The sequence below is a fragment of the Lonchura striata genome, chromosome Z (assembly GCF_050655825.1).
Source record: "Lonchura striata isolate lonStrDom1 chromosome Z, ASM5065582v1, whole genome shotgun sequence".
Lineage (NCBI taxonomy): Eukaryota > Metazoa > Chordata > Aves > Passeriformes > Estrildidae > Lonchura > Lonchura striata.
The window spans coordinates 52,390,393-52,416,954 of NC_140740.1; the positions used below are offsets into that span (position 1 = coordinate 52,390,393).

General features: G+C 37.3%; 1 protein-coding gene across 2 annotated transcripts in view; it reads left to right on the forward strand.

The window, feature by feature from the left end:
* The window catches only part of NNT (nicotinamide nucleotide transhydrogenase), a 43,065-nt gene extending 17,423 nt beyond the window's left edge, over positions 1-25,642 (forward strand). For both annotated transcript variants that reach the window (XM_021553866.4, XM_085568106.1), the window contains exons 12-22: positions 341-451; positions 1,193-1,338; positions 2,877-3,072; positions 3,656-3,889; positions 5,817-5,977; positions 6,889-7,068; positions 10,923-11,082; positions 12,448-12,529; positions 19,858-19,976; positions 20,690-20,805; positions 22,036-25,642. In XM_021553866.4, the coding sequence (XP_021409541.2) occupies positions 341-451; positions 1,193-1,338; positions 2,877-3,072; positions 3,656-3,889; positions 5,817-5,977; positions 6,889-7,068; positions 10,923-11,082; positions 12,448-12,529; positions 19,858-19,976; positions 20,690-20,805; positions 22,036-22,185 (1,655 nt within the window). In that variant the 3' untranslated portion in view covers positions 22,186-25,642. The remainder of the gene's footprint in view (positions 1-340; positions 452-1,192; positions 1,339-2,876; positions 3,073-3,655; positions 3,890-5,816; positions 5,978-6,888; positions 7,069-10,922; positions 11,083-12,447; positions 12,530-19,857; positions 19,977-20,689; positions 20,806-22,035) is intronic.
* Positions 25,643-26,562: the final 920 nt, after the last annotated feature.

The following is a 26,562-nucleotide window of genomic DNA, read 5'->3' on the forward strand; positions in this document are numbered from 1 at the left end:
TTTACGTATCTGTGTTTGGCTGTATGTGACAGGTCACAAGTGATCTACTTTGGTTATTATAAAAAAACGTTTCTTTTATTGAACATGTACATGGCTAACTCTGTGCTTGAGGCACTGTTCTTCAAAACTACATTCATATACTCGTTTTTTTTCTTAATGGAACATGTTTGTATTCGTGAAAATGTCCATGGTAGTCTTCTTTTAAGCATTAATGTGTGAAGTGGGGGTCAAAATTTGAATTGACTGGTCCAGCTGTTGAAAGGAAACTTCCTATAGGTATAGAGCCTTTTAAGGTTACACACTAACCTTTTCCAGTAACACTTTTTTCTCTTTTAAATAGGTCTGACTGCAGTTGGTGGGCTGATACTGATGGGAGGTCACTATCTCCCCCAAAACATTTCCCAAAGCCTAGCAATGCTTTCAGCCTTTATATCTTCAGTCAATATTGCAGGTATGAATGTTAACTTTTCTCCCAATGATAACTTCAAGTACTAGTGTAATTTTTAAATTTCTTCTATTTATTTAATTGTATAATTCCAGAAATACTAGTCTGAGAATAGAATCTGAGAGCATTTATCAATAAAAACCCATTAGCTCTCCTATTTTCACAGTAGTTATTATAGGTATTTTGCATACCCTGTGGAGTAACCTCTTCTAGGAATTATTTAAATGTGCATTTTCCTTTCATAAGTTTGGGTGGTGATTATATACAATATATTTTCCTGTATAACCCAAAAGGGTAGTTGTAGAGGATTTGTACTTCTATTAATTTTCCTACTTGAAATACATACTAGTGGCATAGAGCAAAATTTTGTTTCCTTGAGCTTCAGAAGTCCCAACTTCAATAATAAAAAGACAATGAAGTGAGCATTAAGTGACTTAGAAATACTGCTTTTGCTAGAGCAGGTGTGTAAAAGAACGTAGTCATAAACTGATCCGTATGCTACAGTCAGTGTAAAGTATGGAGCCAGAGCAAGTCCTCCTTTTCTTCTGAATTTCTTCCATAGGCTAAAAGAGACAGCATGATCTAATCCTGATTATACCTTTGTTTGCTGGTAGTTTTCTAGGTTACTAGCTTTATTGGTTGCTAAATTGTATGATGATATGGTATTACTAAATATTTATTTTATAACTTGGAATGTGCTTGATTTCAGATTTTATTTTTTAAAGATTGCTCCTTTACTTTGTTCAGGTGGCTTTTTAGTTACACAGAGAATGCTGGATATGTTCAAACGTCCCACAGACCCTCCTGAGTACAACTACTTGTACCTGCTCCCTGGTGGTGTATTTGTAGGAGGCTATGCAGCTGCTCTCAGTGGTGGCTATAACATTGAACAAGTAAGATAACTTCATGGCTCTTAGCCCAGTGCTGTGTTATGTTTCTTTGTGTCTGTTCTGTTAAGGAGTAAATAACAAATAATCCAAGGTCTTTCCATCAGCTGCATGTTCCCACAAGGCCAGTCTGAAGCTGATCCCCTGAAAGCTTGCAGTTACATAGCTAACATACTTTAAAAGCTCTGTTGTTTGGTTTTGTGTTAACATAGCAGGTGCTTTTATTTATTGGACTGTTTTCCTAAACTGCAGTCTAAATAATACAGTAACTACAGAAATCAGTCTTTGTTTTAAATGTTTCTGAAAGTTCAACTTGGCATGACAGTTATAAAGGGATGGGATCAGTTTTCAGCACAGAGAGATATAGAGGGATTTTATCTGTAACACCTTTTATAGTAAATTTTTGTTTACATTTGTTTTAATAGTAAGAAAAAGAAATCTATAATGCATTGTGCATTTGGAAAAAGTGAATCCAGACATACTGTTATGGCAGGGGCCAAAATGTATTTATGTTTTGTCAATTATCTGGACATATATAGCTCAGTTCATGTATGTTTGTTTATGCCTTTTGCAAACAACAGTTATAGAGTGCCACAGAATCATTAATGTAGGAAAAGACCTTTAAGATCAAGTCCAACTGTCAGCCTTGCACCACCACCATGATCACCACTAGACCATGTCCTCAAGGACCACATCCAGAAGTTTTTTCGAACATTTCCAGGGATGGTGACTCTACCACTTTCCTAGGCAGCCTGTTCCAAAGTTTGGCCATGCCTTCCATGACAAAAAAAATGTCCTGATATCTAATATAACTTTCCCCATGAGCAACTTGAGGCCATTTCCTCTTGTCCTTTCACTTGTTATCTGGGAGATGAGACCAATTCCCACCAGGCTACAATATCATTTTGAGGTGTTGTAGAGAGTAATAAAGTCTCCACTGATCTTCCTTTTCTCCAGACTGAACAGCTCCAACTCCTTCCTCATCAGACTTGTGCTCCAGATGCTTGACAGCTCTGTTGCCCTTCTCTGGACTTACTTTAGTGTCTTTATTGGAGTGGGGGGTCCAAAACTAGACAGAGGATCCAAGATGTGACCTCTCCAGTGCTGACTACAGGGGAATGGTCACGGTTTTACTCCTTCTGGCCACACTCTTGCTGGTGGTTTAGAACTATCTGAACTATTTCTTAGTTCAAATTTGCCATAAACAAATTCTGAAACTATCCCTAGAATGAACAGGACCATATAGCTTTGGGTTTGTGCTAAAGGAAATGTTGCTTCTGAGCTGATGTGGAAAATTGGTTTGGCTCTAGTTAGTATTCTTCCTGCAGATAGAAAAGGATCATCAAGTGATGGAAAAACTTTATAGATATCACATTTTAATTGGCCAAAAACTCATCCTGTATGACAGTTCCTCGACTTTAGTTAAGAATTGTGACTTAAAGCACATTCTGGAGAAATCAGTTATTTTGTGTAATTATCAGAGATGTGTTTATAGCAGTGCAATTTCTCACTACTTCATACTGATGTTTTTTCTTATTTTAAAGGTGATGTATCTGGGCTCAGGACTGTGCTGTGTTGGTGCCCTGGCTGGTTTGTCTACCCAAGGAACAGCTCGTCTTGGAAATGCTTTGGGTATGATTGGTGTTGCAGGAGGTTTGGCCGCAACTCTTGGAAGCCTTAATCCCTCGCCTGAGTTGTTGGCGCAGATGTCAGGTGCAATGGCACTTGGTGGGACCATAGGTATGTGTATAATGAACTAACAATCTATGTTCCATTGCTGCATATATGCAACCTGTATATACATAAAGTACTTTATAGCTCACAGGTAAATTGACTAACTGACATTTGTGACTTGTGCAAAATTATTTGACAAATGTGTGAACAAAATATCGTAACTTTCAGGGCTTTTATTAGTGCTTCACAGTGTGGTAATGAATGGGCTGACTGAAAAGCGGGACCACATCATCTCTGATAGGGAAACTTGTGTCCAGAGGTAAATGATCTTGCCCACTTAATACTTCTGTTCAGTTCCTGACTGAATACTGCTAAATTCTCTCTTTCACACTGTGCCTTTGTCACAGACAACAATAAATTTCTCAATATTTAGTGAAGCTTCTTAGCACATGATATGCTTTAATCTTTCTATTTTTCATGATGCACAAAATGCATGTGTGTAACCTTCGGTTCAATGCCATAGCAATTTCTAGTTGGAACTGACTTGTGTATGTGTAATCATTGCACACTGAACCATCCTGTATTAATTTGTAGGTGAAACATGGGCTGTCTTTTCTAAGACTTCCCTTCTGTCTTCAACTCTCAATAGGTCTGACAATCGCTAAACGCATCCAGATTACAGATCTGCCTCAGCTAGTGGCTGCTTTCCACAGTTTGGTCGGTTTGGCTGCTGTGCTCACCTGTGTAGCAGAGTACATGATTGAATATCCTCACTTCGCCACCGATCCTGCTGCAGACCTCACCAAGATTGTGGCATATCTTGGCACATACATTGGTGGAGTGACATTCAGTGGCTCTCTTGTTGCATATGGAAAACTGCAAGGTGAGACCTTCTATTCAGAATTAAATATTTGTTAAAGGGTTTTTCTTCCCCTGGTACTTAGCTCTACTTTTAGACTGCTATGTAATTGGAAAGAAACATTGTATTTTGGACCAGGTAAAAGTTTATATTTTAATTTTTACAAGTATACTTTTTTTGTTTCTAATTCTGTTTAATTTGTGTACAGCTTTAGTTATGAAAGATTGTCTTCAGTGGTTTAGCATACTATTACTATTCATCTTGTCTCAAAATAAGTGTTGCTTTGGTGTTAAGACACTACCTGATGCTTTTTCTTGAATTCATTTTATTGAACTTATATGAACACAACTTTGTATTTCTGAGCAGACATTTTGATTGAAACTCTCATGTTGCTGGATTCAGTGAGCATTAGTAATACTTTTAGGATTTTTTGCTTTACACTGCAATCTTCATTAAGGTAGGCAGCCTGCAATGTTGGGGCTGCCTTACTTTAAACCATTCAGTTCACTATCTCTTTTACCTAATGTGCATACTCCATGCTCCATGTCCCTTGGTGTTTTAGCAAATACGCTTTCTAAGTTAAATGCTCACTAATTCCTGCTTCTTGTGCATGTAAAAGTTTCTTTATTGCATTTATTTTTTGTTTTGTAAGAACAGAGCTTTTGAGAAACTGAGGTAATAATTGTACTAAGAATTTCAGGCTAAGAGCTTCCTATTACTAATCCTGTTGTTAACTTTGCAATAGTTCCTTTGGGAAACATCTGTTTGCTTTCTTCAGTGTTTGTGAGACCAGCCATTGAAGGAGGAAATATGACAAGAATGGAAAGCTGTCTTCTCTAATAATCTTTTGAAGGATTTGTCAGTAGTATGTATTTCTGATGTATCTCTGCTAAGTAGTTATTAATTTATTTCTTCTCAGTTATTGTTTTTCTCTCCATTTTACCACCTCAGTGATTTGTGCGCATGCCCCTGGTGAACTTTACTGCCTGTTTGAGCTTGCTTTCCTATTTCTGTTTACTTTTTTCTCCCTTGCATTTTCGTATTGTCATGGTATGAAATACAAAGCTTGTCTATACTAGTGAACTAGTGATCCTATGATATGGAAAAGGATAGTAAGTCACACACTTTGACTCCCTTGACAGACACCATCAGGTTTTTTTTGTCCCTTGAATTCAACTTTTCTCAATTCTTTATGAGAAAATTAAAATGAATGAAATGAAATAGCATTAAAATGAATTTTAAAAGAAATTTTTTTCCTCAAATTTAAATGAACACTGTTATTTCTGATATAAGTAATTACTGGGAAACTTGCATTGTTTCAACTCTTTGTCATGTGGTTTGAAAAAAAACAAACTAGTATGAAATAAATGTGTAATAAATGTGACTGTCTTTCTGAGCTGCATCACACAAATACTGAACTGCCTTTTCACCTGAAGTTTCTGCAGATGTGAGAAGCTGTGGGAGTTCTGTGTGACTGAGGGTAGTTGTGAAATTAATGTTTTTGAAAGCAGGAGTGTTTTGTACTTGGTGTTATCTGTGTAGTCATATTTTTTTAAGCACACTGTTTTTGAGAGACTGAGATAATCCTAGTTCCAGCTAAAAGCCTCTTTCTACTGTGTGTCATATTCCACATACAAAGACATGGAGACAATGGGGAAGGTCTTAGTTGAAGGAAAAATAAAAAGACTTTTTGAAAGGAAAAAATATTTTCTAACTATTCTGGAGCACTTCACAGTTTAAAGAAGAGTATTTGAGAATCTAGAGGAAATTTGAATGTGTTGCAATTCTGAGTCAGCAGAAGATCTCAGCTTAACTAACTTGTTTTATCTTCTACCCCTCCCTTTTTTTTCTTTTTTAATTTTTATTTTGCTGAGTTACTCAGTCTTCTCTGAAGGCAAGCAACAGGCATCATTGAATGTTCATGTTCATGTCTGAAAATGTTTGATTGCAGGTATCCTGAATTCTGCCCCTCTGCTCTTGCCTGGTCGACATGCACTGAATGCAGCATTGCTGGTTGGCAGCATTGGTGGGATGGTTCCCTACATGATTGATCCTTCTTACACCACAGGAATTACTTGCCTGGGTTCTGTGTCAGCACTCTCAGCCATCATGGTAAGCTGAGGAATTGTAGAAAGTGAAACAAGTTACACAGGGAGTTTTTTCTCCAGTTTTGCAAGTTTCCTCTTTATGTATTATATTTTACCATCCTGAGTCACAGTGGGCATGGTGCCTGCCTGTGTGGTAACTTGCAGTAGCAAGTAGCAATTGACTTTGTTAGATCTAGCTGTAAACCAGAACTATTCCAGAGAATTGGAATGAATTTTTATACTTTTGCAGCTATTGATTAATGAACTTTCTTATATGACGGAGTGATATTTAAGAAAACTTTTTAGAAAGTTAATCCCTAAAATACCTAAAAGAGCTCTGGATTTACAGATTATTGTGATTTAAGATGACTTCCAAGTGTAACTTCTGCCATTCATTTACACCAGTGTGTGCCAGTGTTGCAAAATTTACCTTGAATGCTACCATTGTGTAAACTGAGTCTTGCAAAGACCGTTCAACGTGAATGCCTTAATGGTATGAACAGCTCCATGGAGCTGGTAGGATAATTTTGCAAGTAAAAAAATGTAACTAAGAGAGCATGAGTATAGTGGGGTACCTTTGTACCTTTTGTCCTCTCTGGAAAGGCAGATTTGGTAAATGCAATCCTCAGCCTGAATACCTACACTGACAATACTTGAATAGGCTCTAAGTAACTTGATAGTTGCTTAGAAAGGTTGTGGATGCCCCATTCCTGGAAGTGTCCAAGACCAGGTTGGATGTGACCCTGAACAAAATTATTTAGTTGGTAATATCCCTGCTTAAGGCAGGGCAGTTAGAACTGACTGGTCTTTAAGGTCCCTTTCAACACAAACCATTCTATGATTCTATATTTATTTTTCAGTGCTGCAGGCTGAGTGTCTTTTCAGGGTGTTCTCCTAAGTCATTGCTGATGTGAAGTATTTTCTTTCCTTCTCCAGGGTGTCACTTTAACAGCAGCTATTGGAGGTGCTGACATGCCTGTAGTTATTACTGTCCTGAACAGTTACTCTGGATGGGCTTTGTGTGCTGAGGGCTTTCTCCTGAACAACAACTTGCTGACCATTGTTGGTGCACTCATTGGCTCCTCTGGGGCCATCCTCTCTTACATCATGTGTGTGGTAAGAAGTCAACATAAACTCTGCTTGTTTGCTGAGTAATGAAAAAACTTTATTAACCATGTTTTTTTGGAAGATAAGCCATTGGATCTCTAACTGTTAAATGTTTATAGAGTAGAAAAAAATGCTGAGAAAAGCACTTGCATTGACTTAAGCATTAAGAATTTGAATTCAGGCTCAAAAGAAGTATGATTACTTATAGTCAGCTATTTATTTTTCAGTCATACAGCTTCTGAAATGTGGTTAAATTTAAGCTAGATTTAATATGTAGCAGGAGATACTTTAAGAAATGTGTTGGTTGGTTAGCCAGTGATTTACAGTTTGGTTTGGAGTGCAGAAAGGTGTGCCCTTTTCTTCAGAGCAGCTACGTCGGAGTACCACGGGGTGGCAGCAGTCCTGCACGAGTTCAGTGCTGATGCGCCTGTGTGTCATCGAGCTTGAGCTTCATCTCGGTGTGAGAGTTGTATTGTGTTATTAGTAGTGACCTCCTTTTCTCTGGAACATTTGTATAGAAGTCTTGTATTCAAAGATGGAGAGGAAATGGTTTAAAGAAAACTTTTTGCAGTGCAACAGCTGCCAGCTTTCTCATTCTCTGTTGTGTAATCCTGCTTAATTTCTGCCCTTGTGCTCTTGTGTGTTTGGTGCCACTGTTCTCCTGTCTGATGTTTTCCTCTGGTCAGCTCTGGCAATCATATTTTACTTCATATCCACTGATAAATAGTATTGTTACCATGTTAGGAATGTTCAGTATCATTCTTTTTCATTATTCCATCATTCTTCAGGAAGAATTTCAGAAAAGCTTAAAAAGGTATTCTTGTGCAACTACATGAAAATGAGTTCAAATGAACAATTCTGGGAATGAATTGAAAAGAATCTCATTCTTTCTTGAACATCTTCTGTCTCCTTATCAAAAGGAAATCAAATTATGTAGCTCATACATTTAGTTGTGTACAGTCAGGAATTTAGTCCATATCAGTGGAAAATAGTGCTTATGGATAACACAGGTATGAAAACTCTGTTCTTTAAGGATCAAATTCTTGTAAACCTTAGGGAAAATGTGAACTGTTTGGTATGTATTTACCAGTAATCTATCTATACCTTCATTTTTCTTTTACTGTCTCCTTCCTTTCTTAATATTGCTCCCCTCTCTTAGCACTCATAAGAGAGTTTTGAAATAGAAAGTTGGTTGTAGGAACCTAGGTAAATAGGAAGCCTGGGGGAGTAGTTAGCAAAATATTTAGGCTGTGACAGAGTGGCTTTCCTCAGAGTTTCTCAGATTACAGGAAGTTTAATTTTTGAGGTAGTGTCTAGAAATACTGTGCTGCTTTATATAAGTTTAGACAACTGAAGTTTATCAACCAGTAAAATGAAAATTATTTTGTATGATTTCTGTGCAATAAGCAGAATAACATGCCCTTAGCCAGAATTTTTTTTTTTCTGCTTTACTTCCTTTAAAGGAAATCATTACTTTTAAAAGCATAGTTATAATCAGGGGATTCAGTAGCATTGTCTTGAAGCTGCATTTCAGGAGACAGAAATGCTCAAGAATTTCAATAAATTCTGCTCTTGGTGTTTCAACTTGTGCTAATGAAGCAAAAGTTTCCCCTTCCCTTTTTAGGACTTTTTTCTTTTTTTTGGTCTTTGTTTACAGTTAGTTTGTTTTTGTTGAGGGTTTTTATTTTGTTTTGGTTTTTTCCCCCTACTTTTTAGTATGATTTCTGTCAAAACTAGGATTTATTGATACTTACCTAGCACAGGTAAAAAGGTATTTGTGGTCAAATCTTAGTAGTTGAAACCTTATTTTTACAACATTTTTCAAATAATTTTTGTGATAAAACTGTAGCTTAATTTTCCAAAGGCAGTCCAGCTAATCTCTTAAAACTGCAGTTGATAAGTGAGTTAAGGACAGAGAATTTAACTTCAAAAAACAAAGGCCTGACTGTTTGCTTATCCTGTGAATTGTGACTCTTTTAAGACACCAACACAATACATATTCTTCAGATATGTTAGTCTTACAAATTGTATGCTGGCCATTCCTGTGTACTAGCTGTGAGGTTTCTGTGGGGAGAGTGGAAGCACTTGCAGTTTTCAGGATTCAGGTATTTGATTTTCCCTGGACTCTAAGCTCATGACCATTGTTGTTACTTGTCTACACACAGTACATAGGGCTTTTTGCCACTTGTTGGATTATCAATGAGTGATGAAGCCTGCAATTTATACCTCTATATTTGTGGTCTGTGGTAGTAAAAAAGGTGGAAGAGACTACAGAAGAGTTGTCACATTGTCCCAGCTATGTTGGTTAATGATTGCTTGGTAAGGTTATGGCTCTTCTGTGCCTTCCACATTTTCTCTTGGAAGTTCTTTGTGCTTCTCAGCAGAGCTGGGCAAGGGTGCTTCAATCTCATGCTTTCTTTTAGCTGATTGTCAGATTTATAATAATATTTTAACTTTTTAATTTTTTTCCCCTTTGACTTGGTCTAACTGTTGTCTTTTGGTTTAGATATGCTTTGCTTCCTGTAAGCTTGGTATGTGCAACATCTGCAGAGGGTATTTTTCTGTCTAGGCTGCCTTACCTGACACAAGTGCTGTAACATTGAGATAGATACCAAAGGCAGTGTGTTCTTAGGGCATGTGATCTACTGTGTGCTGCAGACAGTAAAAGATGTTGACTTCACTGTGTTTGTGTGCATCCCTTACAGTATCTGAAACAGTGATGATTTACCAGGAAAAACAGATGTTCTAACATCATTGTTCTGCTTAGTTGCTAGATAATAAATTTCAAAGAATGGCACATTTTCTGAGGCTATAGCAAAAAACCTGTAGAACTGCATAATTTGAAATCTCAGTGGAGAGTGGACATCTGGAAGCACAATTTTGTGCTTCCTCCTACTTATGTTTGTGTCTCTCCAGATCCATTCCTAAATTTTGTCTTGGTTTCTCAGCTAATACAGAAGATGTATGACTCATATGTGTAATTAAAGAAGCATTTTATCCTCTTCCTTCCCTGCTTCTAAAGTTTTTTCTCCCCTGCAGTCACACGTTTTGCCTATTTCCAGTTATTGACAGATATTGCTTTGGAACCACAGTCACAAGTAGACATGCCAAAGAAAGCATTTAGCCAATGGCTTTTCCTGGCTATGTGTCTAATGGAGCCAGATTTTCAGGGTGTGTTCTCCTCTTAAACATTCTAGTTAAAATCTCTTGTTTTCCTTTGGTGGGCAGCCAGTAAGTCCATGGCCCCCTTCAGTTCTGTACAATGTGGCTGGTTTTGTGTGACTGATTAGCTACTTTTGTGTTTTCCTTTCCAAACAAAATTGCTTATCGCTGTAGCAGTTTTGCTTCAATACTGCCTGTAAGAGCTTTGTGGAATCCATGCTGCCAGGGAGCAGTGCTGTGCTTACATGTTGATTTGGTTAAAAACTATGGAAAATATCTTGCAAAAATGTGTGTGTGTATGTAAAAAAATTTTTAGAAAGTCTGTCATCAAACATGCATTCTTTCATATTCTTCCCTTTTAAGAACAAAAAGAGACCAATATTTGCCATTCACATAGTTTTGTTCTTTGTTTTGGAGAAATATTGGCGCTGTCCCACTGCATGTGTAATGTAATGAGTTCAAAGCTGATGTTTGGTGATGGCTGCTAAAGGACCTGTTTTAAAAGTCTTTGGATTATAAGAAGGCAAAACCAGCTTATAAAGACTATTTTCAGGAATTTATTTATTATTTATAAAGGTTTAATATTTATATTTATAAATATTTAATATTTTCAGAAATCTTTTTCTGAAGTTTTATTTGTGGACTCTCAGCTTTATTTTTGGATTTCATCTTTATATGATCAAAACCATCCTTTCTTTTAGGCTATGAACCGTTCCCTTGCAAATGTGATTCTTGGGGGCTATGGTACTGCATCAACAGCTGGTGGAAAACCCATGGAAATTACTGGAACTCACACAGAAATCAATGTGGACAATGCAGTTGAAATGATAAAAGAAGCCAATACTATTATTATTACTCCAGGTAAGATTCTCTTGACTTACACAGCAAGATGTTCAGAGGATGTAATTTAAAAAAAAATACCCCAACCAGACAAAAACACAAAACAAACCAAAAAATGGTAGTAGCAAAGAGGTTGCAGCATGGCAGCAGCATATCAAATGTTGACTGGGTCTATGTGATTTGTTTTTGTTCCCTGGTCAGGTATCATTCCCCTGTGCAGAGATGCATGCCACTTCATTTTTCTTTGTGTATGTGTCCTCAAAGTTTGTCTTTTTTATTTGCATTTTAAATTCTTCAGAACAAAGATTATCTTTTGTAAATTTGGCTTACACCACAACAAGCCGCACACAAAATTAACTGAATTTCCAAGCACAGCTATAGTACCAGTGCTATCAGTTGCATGAACAGGTCTGTTAAGTCCTGAAAGACAGGATTTTGTTTACATTTCTCATGTACTTGCTGAATTCTACACTTATTTATGAAAAACAAAGGCGAAAAACCCCCATCCAAAATTTAGTTCATATAAATACTGTAATTAAAGTAAAAAAAAAAAAAAAAAGACCCAACCTGAAAACTAAAACCTGAATTGTCTGAAGTGATTATGTTGGCTGTTCATGTCATTTAGTAGTACATTCCCTGAAAGGAAAATTCAGGTAGGGGACAGTTCAAGACTTCTCCTTCAGTTGAATGGCATGACTATCCGGTTAAACTCATTTTAGCACTGGAATGTGAAGAATGCTAAAATACGAAGTTATCTTTCATTTTGCTTCAGCTTTAAAGAGACCACCAGTGAGGTAGGTTCTAATTTGGGAAGATACCTTTGTTTCTAAGGAAGCTTGCAGTCATCTTCAAGGAGTTTGGCTCTTGCTCCTGTGGTCAAACCTTGAGGACATTAATAATATATACTTCTTATTTTTCTCCTGGGTAGAGTTGCTCTGATGAATTAGCTCAGAGAGGCTGAAAAGATTATTTGCTGCTAAAGGCCCTATGCAGCTACTAGATTTACATTATGCAGATTGAAATTCTGCTGAGGATAATGGTTGTGAAGTAAACTGACAGTTGCCCTTTTATCAATTTTTCAAAATACCTGCCTGAAAAGCCTTTTCTGCTAGAGAAAGGAATATGTCTTTTTGTGAAGGTGAAGGAAAAGTGCTTTTGTAGTTTGACTGGTCAAATCATTGCGCTCAGTGGTCAGGAAATCAAAAAAGAAATTAATTACAGTGGTCAGGCTGGCAATGTATGAGAATCTGATGTGTGTTTTTTAATTTCTATCATTTATTTTTAAGTATGAGAGCATCTTTTTGTGTGGAAGGTACACTTATTGTCTGCAACTAGCCTTTATGCACTAAAACAGGAAAATAGCTTAAAAATTTGAAATTCTTTCAGGTTATGGCTTGTGTGCAGCAAAAGCTCAGTACCCAATAGCTGATCTGGTGAAGATGTTGAGAGAACAAGGGAAAAATGTCAGGTAAGTGCTTTCCTTGATGAAAAATATTACAGGTGGTTTGGTTTTTTCATTCCATTAAAACCCCTAAAAAGTCTTAGTTTTGGTTTAATGTTTTTTTCTGCATTGACAGAGGCACAGAATAGCAAAGTTAAAGACGTCTCTGGAGATTGTGTAGTTCATCCAGCCCCCTTGCTCAGACCAGAATCTACTGGTGAAGCTGTCTAGAATATTTTTCAATTGGATTTTGAATATCTTGCTCCAGAGATGGAGACTGACAGCCTCTTTTGGGTAGTTTCTTATGATTTTAAGTCCTTATCCTTAGGGTAAAACTGGTTTTTTCTGTGTTGCAATTTGCAGCTGTTCCCTCTTGCCTGTTCCCTGGATGCCCCTAAGAAGAATCTGTCCCTATCTTTTTTATTGCCCTCCATCTATATTTATACACATGGATAAAATTCCCTTGATCGTTCTCTTCTGCAGGCAGAAGAATCCCAGTTTTCAGCCTCTCCTCTTATGGCAGTACTCCAAACCATTAAGCAAGTTATACCTACACTTATGGGATTCCTGTAACATTTTGCTGTTGCAGGCAAGACTGCTATTAGACTTCTTTGAGCATCTAATGAAGGATTATGGGAGTGCATGTCTCCAGTCTCATGAATTTATTTTGCTGGATTGCTGCTCCAAAAACCAGATAACTCTTAGGTTTCCAGTATTGGTCTCAAGTTCTTTCCTTCTTTAGTTTTTCTGTAGACCTTATAGAATATGAAAGCACTGGAAAGCAAACATTATGTCTTTCTTGCTGATTGATTGAAATTTTGCTTGTTTTCTAATTATGATAAGTTAATATTTTAAAATCAATTGAGGCTCGGTTTTCATTTCAAACAAGGTATTTTGGCAGATGTTGGTGGTAGCCAGACTAATTCTCTGATTTCCATATGTTTATTTCAATTAGATGGTGACTTCCCTTTGGAATCAGTCCTCTAGGAATTAGGGCTTTTTGGTTTTGTTTTTCTTCTTCCACTACTTTTGCAACCTTATTAAAAAGTTGATTGTAAGCTTTTGCAGCGTATTACAGCATTGTATTGGATAACAGTAGAGTTCTAGGATTTAGCAGCAATAACTTGTTAGTATTTAATCAGGATTTTGCAATTTTGCATATAAAATTGCTTTATGGATGTATTTGTTTATGCATACATGAAAAATGAGGGTGTGTGGTGGTGTATTTGCTTCCTGGAGCAGGCTTGACACCTTGTTTCTCCATGTTTAGCAACAGCCCTGTGTGTGTTCAGATCACATTTGAGGACGCCTTAGTTGTGCAACAAAAAAAACCCTTTCATGGCTAATGTGATGACAGTCTTGTATACTTCTGGCTTTCCCTTCAGTGCTTCTGTGAGGAGTTAGCTCTTTTATGACCAACCTTGGTGAAACAAAAAAAAAAGATTGTTTTTGCCTTTTACGTTGGCTTTGCAGGGGAGAAAAGTGAATGAGTCCTTGAAATAAATGGCTTATACTTGAATCTATTTCAGGGAGGAATCACTGCAGTGGTTACCTAGTATTTTAATGAAATAAATCTGTATTTACAGTTTGTGGTAACTCAGGCCTTTCATCACTTTGCTGAGCTCCCATGGTGTTCATTGAGTGCAGCTGTTGTCCTCTGGTTTCAGTAGGCCTGGAGTGCCTCGGGACCCTAATGCACTCACCATCCAGATGGAGTGACACTCTCACACACACGCTGTGGAGGGCTGCCAGCATGGACACACGATTGCATCAGTCTGTAATGCCCATCGTGTGCCAAGAAAAATTGCGACTGTCATATGGTCTGGGTTTTTGTTTCATGGCTCACCACTGATCTAGAGAAGCTGTTGTTTTAATTTGCTTTGCCTATAGCCATAACATTCTCAATGAAGACCACAGATTATATAACATGATGTGTAACCTTTGACTAGGATTTAAATTTAGAAATACAGGAGAGATTTTGGAAACTTTAGACTGTTTTAGTTACTCAGTTGTATAGCTAACATCATTGCTCACTTGAGATGGTCTTGCAGCAGATCACATCTTTAATGCATTAGTAAAGTCACAGAGAAAGCTGGATATTACTGAGCCTTGAGTATAGCTTTCCCTTGTCATGGATGGATAAACAGCAAAACTTTTTATAGGCTAAATCCCATAGCCCCCTGAATCTATTGGCCTCGGAGAGGAAATGGCTGTTCTACAACTGGTGTTGTATTTCTGCAAAGTTAGAAGTAAGTAAATTGTTGAAAGTTCCTGCCTTACTAAAGTTCATCAGCCACATGTTATGTTGTTTGTAGAACCCTGGTTGTGAAATTCTGATTTTTTTCTATATAATAAAACTATATTCTGTAGTAATTTTGTATATAGAAACATAATTACAGTCTAAAATTGTATGTTCTCGTATATGCAAGGGTTGTTAATGTTTTCCATATTCACATCCAGTTAACTGTCTTAGTTTTTACCACAATATGACTTTCTTGAGGCATTTTCTGTCTGTGTGTTTTGTTCTCCTGAATAGTAAGATGTTCTTGATAAGAAAAATGAACTTTGGTATGGAAGGATTCTTAAAATTATGCTTCATGTAGACTTTCTAAATAATTACATAGTTAATAAGTTGATTTTCTGGGAATTCAGAGTTGAGAGACATGCACATTGCCACTTGAATAACCTTTCAAAATAGTTGTTAGGAAGTTAGCGTTCTGGTTTGGGTTTTTTTAAACATTTTTAAAGGTAGATATCTTGAAGGACTTGGATTTCTGTCTTTGATGCTGGAGAATGTAATTACTTTTGAACACATGAAAACAAGAATTTTCTACATTTTTGAAAATATGCTAGTATTTATTTAGTGTTGTACCTGTGGTTTTAAGGTTTTTTTTTTTTTTGTTGATACCCTAGTGGTTGAACTCTAATCAAATGTGTTTAGTGTTCTGATTTTTTCTCCACTCTTTAATTTCTTGAAAGTAATAGAATGTGTGCATGAGTATTACTTACACATTTATCTGCAAATTAATAAAGAAGACTGTTTACCTCAACTGTTTATGGTATCAGTTTAAAGCCATCACCTGTTGTGGCTCTAACAGAAAATCTAGAAGAATTTTAAAGGATAAGCTGTTAAGATGCTGTCCCGAGCAGCCTTAATACACTGCATAGCTCACATACAAGATGGAAATTACTGACACTGATGAGAGGCAGCATAAGAACAATGTGTACTGGTACAGGCTTCTGGGAAGCTGAGTTATACACAGCATGAAAACACAAATTGTGTACCTGTGTGTCAGTTCTTGGTTTGTTGTAATCAGCTTTGGTGTGTGGGTTCTGAGTTATTAATGCTGCAGATGAAGGAATAGCTGGAGTCCAACAGGTCTGTATAGCTCCAGTGCTTTATTGCTATAGTTAGAACTTGCAAACCATGCAGTGTCTGATGGCATTCTGCAAGAATGCAGCTGTAATTGTGCTCAGAGCTCAGATCCATCTGCATCTTGCCCCTGCTGTCATAAACCATAGTGGAGCCACCATCAGCCCTTATTTAAGTGTAATTTAGCTAACTTAATTTAAATTTAACTGACTTTACTGCAGCAGAGCCACTGAGCTTGATCCATGCCATAGGACTGGTTCTGGGGGCATATGTTGCCTTCAGAATAACAGTAGGTCTATGCTAGCTGGTCTAGCTCTGTGTGTTGATGCCTATAACCTACAGTTATCCATATGCGTGATAAACATTATACTTGGAGTCGTGCTGCACTGCAACCATTACATGGCAGGATTCAAGCTGTGGAATACTTGAATGATGTACTTCTCTGGTCATCTAGTTTTTTGGTGGCTTTTTTTTCACTTCCTGTTACCTAGAATAATGGATTGTTGTTTGTACTTAAAACAGAGCTGCAGAGACGTGTCTAAATAAAGTGAAAGAGCTGTGAGGAGGTGTAAGTGAAGCAAAACCCTTGGGCAAATACAACACTTAAAGTGTTGAGTAAGCTACTAAATTAGGTACCAGGCTGATGTTATTTTGCTCTGCCCAACTTTGGTATAATGACAGGAACCCTATCTTCACATTGATGAAGTCATCTTGAAACAATTCTGGGTTAGGTACTGGGCTAGGTGCTGCTCTTGTGAGCCAGCTCTTTCAGTATTGATTACCAGAATGTTATTTAGCGAGCTGTAATAATGATAGATACTGATTTTATGAGTTGTATGAAAAGTAATTTATATTCTGAGATTTTTCAGTAATTTTTCATGCTATAGTTGGTTTTTTTGACATTACTGACTTTGTACTACTTTGGCCACCTTCAGTCCTTTCTATTCCTCCAACTTCAGATTAAGTGGTTTTTGTGCTTGAAAGTGTTATATGTGTATGTCAGGAGTTTTAGATATTTAGTCTAAATTTAAAATAAAGTGCTGTGCTTTTTGTATTACTTTAAAAAGTTCAAAACATAAACTTATGTGCTGTGTTGTCTTTATAAAACTTAAAAGTATTCAGTAGAGGCTGGTTAAAAGAGCTTCATAAGCTCTTTACCTATGAAGTGTGAGTAGCAAGGTGATGTACACTTACTTCAGTATTTGACAATTGTTGGTGGTAAGCAAGCCCCATATTATGTTGTCAGGGTAAAAAGAAAAAATTCTTGTTGAATTCTGTATTTTAGTGAAATACCAGAATAATGTTTCAAGTCATATGCAACATGACTGTGACTATGTGTTGTGGTTTAAGATTTCTTCTTGATTTATAAACAAACCAACCAACCTAAGGGAGTTCCTGCATTACTGATGAGAAAAGAATATCAAAAAAACTTAGAAATTTTTCACTTGAAAGCATTTTTTGCCATAAAACATGTTTTCCTTTTAAAATAATACGTGTTAAATTTTTTAATATGAATGAGGTTTATGTTATGAACATCTGAGACAGCATATGTAACAAAATGTTCCTGCTGAAATGCGCATAGCCTTGAAGAACTGCTGCTGTTAGGAGTTGGAGGCAAGATTTCTGCTTTTGTTAGACATGTTATGAGCCATCAAGGATTTTTCGTATCTATTTTGCATAGTTACCTGAATTCTGAATCCTGCTTTCTATTGGATCGGCTGATTTCACTCCAGAGGTGTGTAAATGTTACCTTGTGACATAATGAAAGTCTTAGAGAAGCTATAATTTTAAATTATTCTTTTTTATATTCTTGCACATCCAATTTTGAGTAGTACTGGCAAGCTACTGTCATATTTGGTTAACAGACTCTTAGAAGCAGACTTTTGGGAGTCACTTCGATATTTGTCCAAAAAGGCTTTTTTGTATGAGCAGCTTACTCAAATGTTTTGAATACACAGTATGTGGTTTCAAGCAGAGTCTGTCAGAAGTCTCTAACTACTGATGGTTCCTGCCATAACTCTTCCTGTATGAAGATAATTTGTCCCTTTCTTTTCTTCTTTCCTTGCCTCTTGCCAGTAATGGCAAAGTCAAAGGTGAAATTAATTCTCTTGGCAGTTTAAATTTTGGCTTTCCAGCCCTTGAAATAAGATTGTATGTGTATATAGTACTTAATAGAAACCTCACGAGTATTTTGTTTTGTGTATTGCCAAAGCAGCTTTGGTCACAAAGGCACTCAAATAATTTTATTAGACACAAAAGAGAATTTTGTTGGAAAATCTATTTTCACTGCCAGAGGAGTGATGAGTTTTCTCAAGGGTACTTCAGAATAAGAGTTCTCCTACTGTACTGTTAGTGATCAAATTTGGTACGCTTAAGATCTATCTGCAGTACTACACATGGCTTGTGTTACTGAGTGAGTGGTGTGAAACATAAGCTGTTAGGAATTTGTGCTATATGTTTGGTCTCCTTCTGATTCTAGGTATTAGCCTTTGCAACAGGGTCCCAAATGTTTACTATCTGAATACAATCTATTCCTGTTCTTTAAAAGCATTCCTTTTAAAACTAGCTTTTATCCTACTCTCAACCTAGAGCTTAAAGTTGTACTATATCTAGTATTATGTGGATTAATCATATGTCCTTAATTTTGTTGCTGGAGTTCCAATTGTCTCATGTTTTATTGTATTAATGTTGCCTTGATGATAGAGTGCTCTGTTGCCCATTTAAGGATGTATTTGTACAGTCTTCAATTCACAAGTGATCTGTGTTGATTGGACTGTGACTTGTGGTCCGTCATCTCATTCTCATTGCAGTGGAGTTGAAAATAGAAGTATATGACAATCCATCTGTCATGGCAAGTTGATTTACTAGTAGTTCTCTCATTTCTGAAGAATTCTGAATTACTTTCATTTAATTCCTGACTTACTTGGATTTCTGTTCATAAATCTTCCAAAATCCAAGAATTCAAAAATACAAGTTTTTTCTTGTCTATTTTCCTTCTGTTCCAAAGTATCTGTAGACTTCTGAATTAAACATTGTCTTCAGCCCCATACAATGTTAATCTGAGGCACTTCTGGCAAGCACGAGTCAGCATTCCATTTGGTGATAGCTTTGGAGATGGAAAGACAGTGCACAGTACAAGTATGCATGGGTTTGCCTTGGTTGTAAGGGCCAGTAGATGATCAGAAGAGTACCAACAGGAAACAGACTTGCTTCTCACCAAATAAGTCTTTGGTGGTTGCAACTAAACCTGTTTAATATCTCCATCCTGGCTTTTTCAGGTTTTTACTCTTAGGGAAATATATACATGTCTGAACACCCCAGGTACCAACCTGTTGGTCTGTCAGAGGTTTTAGTAACTCATGAGTGTATTCTAAGTTGTTTTTGAGCTGTTCTGGAAAACACGTTTAAAAGTGTTTATGCTTAAACAGTTACAGTGTCTTAGCTCTTTAATTTTTCACTCCCCATCCTTTTTTTGGTCCCCTTTTCATTTCCTCCTGAGGTCAATCCTGAGAAGGAAGTGGCATGTTAACCTAATTCAGCAAGGCTTTGTCTTGTACTTGAAGTCTTGTGCTGTTAATTTTTCTGTTGGATTGAAAGTGTTCACACGATTGATAAGTAATTTGCTAAGGGCATCTCTAGGTCTAGGAGTAGTTTTGCTTCAGAAAGGTGGCATGATCTTGTTGCCTTTTTCATGGCAATTTTATTTAGTCTTTGGTGTTTTCAGTGATGTAAAGGACCTGAAAAACATATTAATGTGGATGGTAGTTTTGGAGTTAAAAGGATCATGTGTAAAAGAATCTGTCACAAGGTTTGAAATACGGTACTGCTTGGAAGGTGAACTGTTGAAGTTTAACAGTTTCATTTTTTAATTGCCATTTGTGCTTATAATTAAGAACTTCTCAGCCTTCTAAGTTACAGGTGACAATTTTAATGTATAAAATGCAGTAGTCCAAACTTATTAATGGGGTTTCTTCCCTTTTAGGTTTGGTATTCACCCTGTGGCTGGCCGTATGCCTGGTCAGCTGAACGTACTGCTAGCAGAAGCTGGCGTTCCCTATGATATTGTACTGGAAATGGATGAAATCAATGAAGACTTCCCAGGTTAGTATGTGAGCCATAAGCCATTCCAGTAGATTGGATGATTTATTTGATTCTGTCCTTGCACTGCACAGGGATTTTAACAGCAGAAAGTCAAGAAGTCAAGCCATTCAGTTTCTCTCTGTAGAGGGCTAGAGGTCTTTTCTGGGGAGGAGGGTAGGGGGAGCTTCTTTTTAGTTGCTTCTAGTTGTGAAGTAACTGGCAAATGCTCTATCTTTATTATCTCTGTTATAATTTTCCTCTGCCCTGTCCTTGCAGAGGAGAATTATTATTACTTCTTTAGCTCAGGTATTGTGGATGACTTGACCCTATCATGTACTGCATTGTACTGGCAATTTCTTGCTTTTTTACATCTTTATTTAAAAGGCAGAAGGTTGCTGCTAAAGGTTTTTCAGAAGAATATTCAAAAGAAAAACCATGAAAAAAATTGAAAGTGATGTGTGTATTCAAACACATTTAAATATCAAAAGCTTTTAAATTTTGTGTGGCAGGGTGGTCTAATGAGTCCCTTGGAACTAGATTGTGGATGTGCGTAGTTTGTTAGAAGTAGCTGGCAGCACATTTGAACTCTAACATATAATTTGCCTGAGAAGTTTGTAAAAAACTTGTGTGCATGCTTAACCATTAGGGATCCTTCTGCCTAGAATGTGCCTCAGCCTCAGCCTTTCAATTTCAGATAATTTTTCATCAGTGTTATTTTCTTTGTCTTGCTGCAGAAACTGACTTGGTCCTTGTAATTGGTGCAAATGATACAGTTAATTCAGCAGCTCAGGAAGATCCGAACTCTATCATAGCTGGAATGCCAGTTCTTGAGGTCTGGAAGTCCAAGCAGGTGAGATTAATTGAATGGAATTATCACCTAACTTAGCAAGATTTTAAAAACATTGTTTGTAGGATAAGCTAATGGGATTCTTCCACTATTCTAGTTCCTACAAGAAACTTTTTTCCACATTGTCCAACAAAATGGTCAGTGCTTTCCAAGTGTGATGCACTGTTCATGATTTTAGAATCATCATCAAGTTCTTTAACCAGTGATAACTGCAATAGAAAAGATCAATTAGAGTGATTCTACTAGAATGTTTTTAGAATAAATGGTGGTCTGCTTACATCCACAGCCCTGAAACATTTCTGTACTAATACCTGTCTTTTTAAATTTATAGTTGACAACTTTAATATTGAGGTGGAAATACAAGAATGAATAATATGCTTAAATAAAATAAAAAATAATAATTAAAACCCAACAAATATCCCCCCCAAAAAAAGCAATCAAAACCCCAAAACAATGCATGGCTGAGTCAAGTAGAGCGCTTAGACTGCCCAAGTTGAACCAACAGTTTAGTTACCTTAGCAGTTTTGCTCTGATCTAAAGCACATATACTTATGTTTCCGTGTGTGAAATCTCTGATACCTTGTTCTAAATGCAGTTGTAGCCTCAGTTGTCTGTGGGTTATCCATTCAAATACTCAGTCACAGGCATATACATTTGTCAGCAGTGTGTATATTGCAATTTGAGAAATAAAAACACAGTTAAGATAAAGCTTCTCAGTTTCTCTGCTGAAGGTGCTGCAATTAACAGATTTGACACTTAATAGGTAGAACCATTGATCTTTGATTTTTTTAATGTCCTATGTTTGAAGCAATACAGGTGAATAGTAAAGAGACTGTTGCACCAAGTATTGATGTGAACACTTACCTGAATTTTGTCGCTATCAGGGAATTGAACACTTCAAAATTAAAGTCTCAAAACCCTTCAATGTTATGGTCATCAGTGGACATGCTTGCTTTGACTTTATTACATGGAATAAAGTAAATGCATGTGCAATGTCCACAATCTCTTAATCTGAAATATAATATTGTTTTTAACAAAAAAATGTTTCTGAAATTGATCTGGATGTCAATTTATCTGCTATATTAAAATCTGAAATACATTTTCATAGCAGTGAGCACCCTGTTTTGTTCAGAGGTTTCTCAGAGTTTGTGGGGGTTGGTTTTGTGTTGCCTGTGTTTGAGGAAGGGTGGTGGCTGTGCTTTGCTGTTTCAAACATGAACTCTTTATGTGCAGGTCATTGTAATGAAGAGATCTCTGGGAGTTGGTTATGCAGCGGTGGACAATCCCATCTTCTACAAGCCCAATACTGCCATGTTGTTGGGAGATGCTAAAAAGACCTGTGATGCCCTGCAGGCCAAAGTCAGGGAATCGTACCAAAGCTAAATACTGATTTGTATTCTGCTCATATTTCCGACTACAGTTTTGTCACAGAGGTCACAGAAAATGAGAGGTGGAAGAATCTCTCAATGTCCTAAGGCAGCTGGCTTTTGGAGAAGACTGCATTGACTCCTAGGAGATGTAGTTCAGTCAGGGGATATAGACTTTTATAAAAAGATGGGCAGATTAGCCCTTCAAACTAAATCTCCAATGAGACAATGCATAAAAGAATGAAAATGTTCTTTTTAAGGTCAACATTGTGCTAGTACAAGAAGGAACTAATAACTCATGGCCATCTTTAAATAGTTACTGACTTCCTCCTCCTTACTGTCCGTACTTCTGTGTCTTGGTTTGACAAGACAGGAGTCTGTGAAGGAGGGCAAAAGCCTCCTGTGCAATGGAGAAGGTAAACCCCCTCCCTCCGAATTACCAGGATTTTTAAATTAAAAGGCTCTCAGGCAAAGATATGGGGATGGGAGTAACAATTCTTTTCTAGGAGAAAACTAGATAACAATTTAAAAAGGCAAATACAATTGGTACAAACAAAACTAGTGGTAAAGTCCACAACCTGAGGAGTCGGGGTGTTGGTAGCAGTCCGGTTGAAATGATAGCTGCTCCTCTTGCAGTGGCTGATGAATTGCAGCTGAAGTGGTGATCTTTAGAAGGGTATAGTTTTCTCTGAAGATCTGGTGGCAGTTGGGCCGGTCTTCCTCTGTGCTGGGGCCGCCTCCGAGCTCCGCCGCCACCGCCTCACCGCGCTCCGGCTGCTTCTCTCAGGAGTCCTGCCGAAGGAACTGCTTCTCTCGGAATCCTGCCGAAAGGAGCTGCTTCTCTGGCAATCCCGCAAAGAGAGAGCTGCTCTGTCTCCCAAAAGGTACCCCTTTATACCATAAAAGAGTGCTTGGCTTCCCCCTCTGGGTGGAGCATCTCACAATGGGATGGTGTTACATTACCAGCCCTGCAGTGAGTCAGTCAATGGCCCATTAACAAACCATTACCTCTTCGGAGCAAACCATTGTTCTTGGAAGAGATAACAAACCTGCCCAACCTCCAACAGATGGCAAATAGAATACAAGCTTATCTTACAAACCAGGACATTCTGTCATGGAAATTTACTAAAAAATACGGTGCCAAAACTGTATTCAGTCTTATCATCAAAGCTGTTTTTTGGCTAGTATGGCCAATGCAACTGTTGATTTCATCAAAACTTAAATTTCAAACAGATGCAAGCAGAAGCAAAGCCTTGTATGCCCCTTCAAACTCAGGACTCTGAAAATAGATGCTTACATGATTTGAGATCTAAGCATAATGTTCTTTTTCTTTTGGGGATTGTATGGATGCTGTGTATCAAGAATATTTTAGGAAAGTTACTTTTCTTTAAAATACGGTTCCACTTTTTATGGTGCACACTTATGTTAAATGAAACACAGGATATCAGGCACTTGCCAAGTAATCTTCAAGTCTGAGAAGGAAATGTACATTTACTTGCACTGCTTACCTCTTTTAAGCAGCTGCTAAATTCTCCATAATTTCCAGTCATTTCCTTTTTAAGTGTCTGAGAAGAAAGGTGGTCCAGTTCTGCACAGGCAGAATGTCTTGCATACAGGATCTGTTCACAGAATTTGGACCATTGTTTCAGTTTGTTCACTTAGCTTTTAGTTGTACTTATCACTTTAGTAGTAGTGATGCTTAGTGATGCTTTCTTAATTAATATTCCTGTGATGCTGAGAAAACCACATTTGAACTCTCCCTGTCTATTCTGCTCATGTGAGATCCCAGCTGAATTGCTGTCTTCAGCTCTGGGGCCCCCAACACAAGAAAGATGCTGACTTGTTGTAACAAGTCCAGAGAAGGCCACTAAGCTGATCACAGGCCCTGAGCACCTCTGCTGTGAGCACAGGCTGAGAGAGCTGGGACTGCTCAGCAGGGAGTGGAGAAGGTATTGGTGACACCTTGTAGCACCTTCCAGTAGCTAAAAGGGACACACAAGAGGGCAGGAGAAGGACTCTGCACATGGGCATGTAGCGACAGGACAAAGGGGAATGGCTTCAAACTGCAAAGGACAGGTTTAGACTAGATGTTAAGAAATTTTTTGCTGTGAGGGTGGTAAGGCACTGGATCCGGTTCCCACAGAAGATGTGGATGCCTCATCCCTGGAATTGCTCATGACTAAGGCCGAAAAGGGCTCTGAGCAACCTTGTCTAGTGGAAGGTTCCCTGCCCATGGAGTTCCAATTGCATCTGGATGGTCTTTAAAGTCACTTACAAACCAAGCTATTCTATGCTTCTATATTTAAGATGCAGAAGTTCATTAGAATTTTTCTAAATAAATAAGCTATTGTTTGGACAGCACAGAAACATACTAAACTTAAAAGCCAGTGTTTTGATTGTTTGACTTTTCACTAATCTAATTAAAAGCACTGTTTTAATTTCCATAAGTCCAGCAAATTTAAATTATGACATAGATTGCTGTTTCGTTTTTATTCTAGTAAGTATCCTTGACTGAAATTCAAGTATTTGCCTAATAACGTGGATTTGTGATATTTCCATTTCTTGGTTGAGAGAACAAACATATAAAATACAACATTTCTTCTTCGCTACCTCTATTTTTACGTGAAGATACTTAAAACACAGGTTTTGAATAGGTAATAAATTAAAAATGTAACAACATACAGCAGATCTATCATGTTTGCAGATCTCTTTTCTATGATTTGACATAAAATTTTTCATGCAAGTACTAATATGTTGTATACCGCAGGAGAAGGCTTGTAATTGGATTTTAATTTAAAACACTGTGACAGCTTTATTTGAATGTAGCATGTATGGCCTCTCAATTTCATTGTATTCAACCTTCCCTTCAGTTCTATAAAAAATAGGAGGGAAATTGGAGAAGAGGGAAGGCAAATAATTAATTCTCCATCTCCCTCCCAACTAAGCAAAAGAAAAAAGGGGATTTGTAGGGATCTAACATGCTAAGGCTCAGTTATTTGTAGTAAATAAATGGAACATTTAAGTTCAAAGAAACGCACAAAATCAAGAGTGTTTTTCTCTACCAGCTAAAGCATTAATTTTTGTCTTGTCAAACAAGTAGTTTGACAAGTATACAACTGCAGTATGCATCATGTCTCTGCTCATAGATGGCTAATAAAAGATCGAACTTTTCTTTAAAAAATAGCAAATGAGGGAGGGGGAACACTTTCATTTGTACTTGGACAAAAACCCCATTCTGTTACTTTGGATCAAGAGTACCACGGTTCTCTTTAACATTTGCTTTACTGAGGAACACTAGATAATTGTTATTTTTCTCTGTTGATTACTGTGTTTTTCTCCTGTTGCTTTTCCTGAGTAGTTAACTAGTCCAAGGTTACTTTTGAAAGTTAAAAGAATCAAGCTGCCACCAAAGGATGTTGAGATTGAAGGCTGTAGTGAATAGAAATCATAATAAAATATTTTTTCTTTTCTAATTGTATTGGTTCTTTACATTTTTTCATTCTAGGTATGACTGTCACCTGACTGTAGCAACTTCACTTAGCTTTTCTAGTAAATGAAAAGGTTTAGACAACTGAGAGTGATTGAACAAGCTATATGTTGCTTTTTTTGAGATTAAAGAAGATAAAAGAAAAGCTGTAATAACTGATTAGTCTGAGTAGTTAATTTTCCAGTGGCTGGAGTTTGAGATGAATACTATTCCTTTGAGCCAGGTACAATATAGATTTGCTTCCACTGTTTTTTAGTTCTACAAGAATGTTGAGTTGATTGCTGTGATGATTCCATTTCTACCTTCAAAGTGATAAGTGAATAATTTTAGCCATTTGACAGTGTTCAGTAATATCACAAGTTCGACATACAGCTTTCATGTTTTCCTCAAGCTGGTGAAGCCCAGACTGGAGGTCTCTTCCTGAGGCTGCAGCTTGGTGTTGGCTCATGAAGTAACCTGTGTTTGCTCTTGATGGAGAAAGGGAAGCACATACACAGAGCCTGTAGGTTTGTAGTGTGACGGAGAGTAATGACCTAGCCTATGTGCTGCTTTGAAGATTTTCCTCTCTCTACCTTATTTCCAGCTTCTTATTATCACTCAAGAGATCTTTGCTCTAGCCTGACTCAAGCAGGTTATGAAAATCTGTTCAGGTCATGGCAAAACAGTGCAGCAAGAATGAGAGTATGCAAGCCACTTGTCTCTGTTCAGCTGTGGAGCTTTTGCAGTTTGCAGTGTGTGCCCATGACTCACTAAGAACTTTAATATTTGCTGGGTTTTTAAAAATTTTATTTATATTAATACAAATTGTTACAGCACTGAAGCTACAGAGAAATTTAGTTTGGAAAGATCTGCTAATTTGGGTCAGTTCCCTGCTGAAAACAGATCCAATTTGATTAGACTGGTACA